The sequence below is a fragment of the Frankliniella occidentalis genome, unplaced genomic scaffold, assembly GCF_000697945.3.
Source record: "Frankliniella occidentalis isolate FOCC.00 unplaced genomic scaffold, Focc_3.1 Scaffold410, whole genome shotgun sequence".
Classification (NCBI taxonomy): Eukaryota; Metazoa; Arthropoda; class Insecta; order Thysanoptera; family Thripidae; genus Frankliniella; species Frankliniella occidentalis.
The window spans coordinates 15,986-21,671 of record NW_026267532.1 but is presented as its reverse complement, the minus strand read 5'-3'; the positions used below and the strand labels follow the sequence as shown (position 1 = coordinate 21,671).

Below are 5,686 nucleotides of genomic sequence, written 5' to 3'. Positions count from 1 at the left end.
CAAGCGAGAAGCGGCCCCCCTCTCTTCCTCCTCCCTACCACCTTCCCCCCGGGCTGCCAGCCGGCCAGCAGTGTGAGCGAGAGCGGTAGAGGAGTATGGGGGAAGACGCTCGCTATAGTTCCGCCTCTGGCGACCCCACTCACCCACTCCAATTCTGAACCCGAGGCGGAACTATAACGAGCGCCTACTGTATACATTTTTACGGTTCGGACCGTATTTAAGTTTACGGTCTAGTCTGATACAGTTCGAACCTTATTTCAGATTACGGTCGGACTGTACCTAATTTTACGGTCCGGCCCGCTACAGTCAGGACCGTATTTAAAATTACGGTCTAGACTGTAAACGGCACAAAGTGGGCAGATCGTTACGCAGAGTCACACTCAAATTAAGGTATTTGGAAGGACCGTTTTACAAACGTTGCCCGAAAACTGCCCAGTCCGTAACAGACCACGCTGTAAAAATAAATACAGTCCGACCGTATTCTAAAATACAGTCTAGAACTGTACGAAATGTCACCGTTAAATAAAGTACGGGTAAGACCGTAAAAACAAAACGGTCCGACCATAAAAATAAATTCTGTCCAGCCTGTAAAATAATTTACAAAACCGACCGTAAAATAAAATACAGTAAGAACCGTATGTCTACCGTATTTAACAACAGTTTTTTTTAATAGTGTAGTTTTTACGTAGAATTATTTTCAAACACGAGAACACGTCATATTCTCGACCATCTGGAATGCCTATTGTGAGACATCGAGATTATGTATAGGTATTTCTGACTAAATCGACATAAAATGTAGCGAAACGGAAAATATGGTTCTGTACTGTCCTGGATGACAAGTATGGATCCAAAAGCACCCCCCCCATGGGAACAGAATAGGCTCTCTACGTGGACTCAACGTGTACTACGTGGATACATACACGTAGATCTATCCCTTTAGCCTCAAGGTGGAATCAACGTAGAACTCGAGTGGACTGAACTATGGAGATTATTCACCGTGCAGTCCACGTCGATTTGTTACTTGCCACTCCCTCTCGATGATTATACATCTGATCCACGTAGACGTAAACTAGACGGTTTTTAGCGATGCGAAATATGTCGTTTCCACGTAGATGTATCGTTCTTTTGTCAATGTCTATTCGTCTACGAGACATGTACATAGATCAACGTATGATGTGACCTATATTGATGCGTCAACTTCACATCTCTTCTTCATTTTTGTTGATCTAGGAATGTGGGCGAAGAGAGGCTCTGTCGACATCGACGCAACGTTCACTAATCATTATGGTCTTGTACATTTCTCATCAATATATACGTTTTCGAACATGGTCCTTTCGCATAGCATCCACGTAATGTTCTCACCAGGTTTGAAGCTGATGATGTCCAATAACTTGGTTCCTACTTTGGTCCAGACATTTTGAATTTTGCACTCGTAGAATCCATGTGGATGCAACGTGGTTGAGATAGACAGATCCTTCTAGATAGAGATAGGTTTCAGTCGGCTTCCTCGCTAAGTTGTCACGGTGGCGTCGTGGTTAGAGGCGTCAACTAAGGAGCAGCAGGTCCCAGGTTCAACTCCCGGTAAGGTATCAATCGAGTTCTCATTAGAAGTTGTTGGAATGAAGTATTCAGAGGGTCTCCTCTAACCAAAGAAGTACAAACAAAATTAAATCCTTAAAAAAGTAAATAAAATTTTAACTGGCGCCATACTACTAAAATTATTTTTGCTGTTACGGGGATGCCAGGATCATTCTACGTCGAAACAGCGTGTAGGGGCGGACTGATCAATGTTGGTTCTACGTGAAATCTACTACCGTTTGGCACTGGATGATCGACTCGATCATCCACGTCGTGTCGAGGTGGTTCGACCACGTCCCAGCTATGTGGATTCGATGTGGGTGTTCCCATGGGGCCTTTGCCCCTTCCGTGACAAAACATAGTAATAGTGAGCGCAAAAACACTTTCGACCATCATTAAATCGAAGCTGCTCGCAAAACTCGACCTAAGAATTTGTTAGTTTTGACCCCTACCCGCGCTTTAACCTGACGTGATATTAGATCGAATCCACGTTTGAAATGTGTTCTCTGGGCCGTCAAGTAAAGATTACCTGGGTTGGCGCGAATTTAGGCGTACATACCAAGTTATCTCAATTTGAGGAAACCATAGCATTCTCCCACCTCCTAAACGATGAATGTCAATGTTCAACTCGGCCGCGCGGGCCGCTCCAGGGCGAAGCGAAGCGATGGTATCTTCTGTAGAAAACGACAAGCCTTACCGCACACAAAAAAATAAAACTCATATATTTTAGAGAGGGAGCGTGTATAGGTCTTATTGATCCGAACAAAAGGCTGATCTGAAATAGGTTCAGTTACTTTACTGAAAACTCTTTAGAACCCACGTAAGTATGCGCCTTAGCAACATTGTTTTGTCAGCACACACGCCTCAACTCTTCTCTCTTTTTGTCACTACAGGTGGTTACGACATGCTGTTTTTATCAGTCTGTATGCATATAAGCTGTAAGTGCGAGATTCTCTGTGATTTGATTCGTCATGCCAGCCAGGTTGGTAAATGAAAAATATATCAGCCATCATCGCACTACAAGATGTTCAACTACATGAATTTTAATGAACCTCGAGCATTAAGACAAACTTCAGGAATGGGACGTTACCGGACCTTACCGCCATAAATCGTATTTCCCTGTAACGCCTGTCAGGGTTAACACTTCAGAGTGTGCGAAACAGAACTGGAAAAGTTTACATTAAATATCCCAATTTTGTGAGATTTTGACGTAAGAACTAACTTTTCCGTAATAGTAAGAGGTCGAGTGCGCCTAGAACCCTAAGGTCTGTTTTGATTTTACAAGGGTACATTTCCAATGGTATAGAAGAGTGACTCATCGGCTCTGAGTCACTGTTCTATACTTTTACTGTTTCGGGTTCATCTCGACAAAAGAAATCGGAAATGTTTTATGATCCAAGATGATCGGAATCGAAATGGTGAAGTTATTGTCCTCCAAATTGGCAATTTGGTCGTTTTTGCACACTTTTACCAATTTGGGGGCTAATAACTTTCCCATTTGGCCTCTGATCGGCTTTGAGCATAGGACATTTCCTTTTTAATTTCAAAAAAGGAATCCAACTTTTGTATTACACTTTTAATTTCGTAACTTCTCTAATTTTTCATTCTTTTAATTTCAACTAAATGTTATGGTGTTTACTTGTAGAATAATTAGAAGTCACCTAATCTTTCAATAGGACATGTCAAAATGATTATTAAACAGACAACTTCTTTTCTCAATTGCCGTAGACTTGCAAGGGACCGAACAATATTATAGCCAATATCGCAAACTTAGGAAGGATAGGCCCATCGATATCAGAACAAGGTATATCATTTTCTTGAATTGACTAGTTTTTCTGAAGTCATATTATGTCAAATGAAATCAAATGAAATAGTGGTAACTTCGAAATGATACGATACGTTGTAGAACATTCAATTAAATATACTTCAGGGACTCGTGATCCTTCAAATTCCTCGGAGAGATCTGACAAAAATGAATGAAAGAGTGACAAGTTATACTTGTCGTAGGAGAAAAGTTTACATTTATTTTGAAATTAAATTAAAGACCTTTCACAAATTAATGGATTTGGTTAAAATGAAATATACAGAAAAGGGTAAGTTGGGTAGGGGGAGGGCAGTGGGGATAGGAAGGGACAGTAGAAGACATGTTCTGTAAATGAACTGTGGTTACACACACATTTAAGAAGCCCCCCTCACTGTTAAAGTCTTACGAAGAAAAATGCCAAATCCTTTGTAATACAAAGGATTTGGACGCTTCGTAAGGGGCAAATCCTTCGTAGGTACGAAGCATTTGGCATTTTGCTTCGTAAGACTTTAACTGTGCTTTTAACTGTAAGCGACTCCCCCCCCCCCCCCATCGCTCACGTACGAGGAGCAGAGAACTGGTTGCCTACCTACTAGGCGGACCCACAACTAGTGTGTTGTGTAGTTTATAGATCGCTAGTGTGGCCTGAAGCCTATCCTTTGGGCTAGCTTGAATGCCTACATGTCTGACGAAGCCCAAACGATGAACTGCGGCCTTCTCGGGCAGATTGCCTACTCCCCAGGGGCACATATATAGTGGTAATTTCGAAAATCTGCACCTACGCCGTGATCTCGATGGGTCCTGGCACTCGGATGTGACCACTTGCCCTCTATAGGGTACTTACCCACACAGTGAGCTGGATAAATTTTTGACGACTTGCCTACCTCCCAGGAATCGAATATAGTGTGATATTTACCAGAAATCGCACTTTCATCGGTATGCTGTTGGATCCAGACTCACAGTCGTAACGCCTTGGCCAATTCGGGGTCCTCGCATCAACAGATAGATGCAACGGATGGATTGGAGGCATATTTGCATCAATTGCCTATTCTGCAGGGGCTGCGAATTATTTTTCTTTTTTTTGAAAATGAGTTAATGACGTTCTTTATCACAAATTTTATTCAGTTATGAGGCGAACGAATACGTAAGAGCCCCCCAGTTACAGTAATTGTGTGAAATTAACCTATTCATTGTCTAGGTAATGATAGTGAAATGTAATAATACACATTAATATTACATATTAATTCATAAATTACAAAAATTTCTCCAGTTCACTGTGTGGTCCCTTAGTGATGTTTGTAGCCTATAGAGGGCAAGGGGTCACATCCGAGTCCCAGGACCTATCGAGGTCACGGCGTAGATGCAGATTTTTGAAAATACCACTACATATGTGCCCCTGGGGAGTAGGCAATCTGCAAGCGAAGGCCGCATTTCATCGTTTGGGATTCTTCAGACATGTAGGCATTCAAGCCAGCCCGAAGGATAGGCTTCAGGCCACACTAGCGCTCTACAAACTAAAAAACAAAATAGTTGGATCCTAAAAAACGCACTTCTTGGTCCCTGGGAGGTAGGCGAATTGACGAGCTCATTTGGTATATTTTTAGCAGATGATACGTTACAAACCTTACTTAACTGAGACTTAATATAAGTAAACATAAGAATATTTAAGTAAGGTGTCATTGCTTTAACTCTCGGTTAGGACAGAGAAGCGAAAGCAGGGCCAGCTATCTTAAATATTGTGCTAGGGGGGATAGTGAGGCTGAGGCAGTGAAGTGAGGCTCAATTTCCGTCGCCGCACGCCGGAGCCGAGCGAGCGGGCCGCGCCAACCCCCGCCTACCCCCCTCCCCACCCGCTCTCTCCGCTTGAGCCCCCGCTACTAATAAACTAAACACAGGGAGGACGCCGGATTGTAAACAAGCCGTAAAACAAACGGTGATATGGTGATAGACGATACAGCGCGGTCACAATTCTTTCACTGTAAAGAAAATTATCGTGATTTTACGACATTTTCTCGGTTAATTTTCTATTACGTAAACTTCGTTTCTAACAAATTACGATACATCGTTATTTTACGAATTTGCTTTGTAAAATCCCGAGCTCTAACTAAAGGGTATAAAAATTCTAAAGATTTTAGTCAAATTTTATGTCTTACGACCCAAAAAATTGCATTCGATACAAAATGTATTCGTCACTTTACGAAATGTTTTCGTAAATTGGCACTTACGAAATATGTTTGTAAATTAATTTTTACGAATCAATTCGTAACTTAATTTTTCGTAAAATCACGAAAAAGTTTTACAGTG

At 41.9% G+C, this 5,686-nt stretch overlaps 1 protein-coding gene across 1 annotated transcript in view; it reads left to right on the top strand.

Annotated features, from left to right (window-relative positions):
• The window catches only part of LOC127751287 (uncharacterized), an 18,472-nt gene extending 13,872 nt beyond the window's left edge, over positions 1–4,600 (top strand). The window contains exon 5 of the mRNA XM_052274566.1: positions 4,581–4,600. Coding sequence (XP_052130526.1) covers positions 4,581–4,600 — 20 coding nt within the window. The remainder of the gene's footprint in view (positions 1–4,580) is intronic.
• The last annotated feature ends 1,086 nt before the right edge of the window (positions 4,601–5,686 follow it).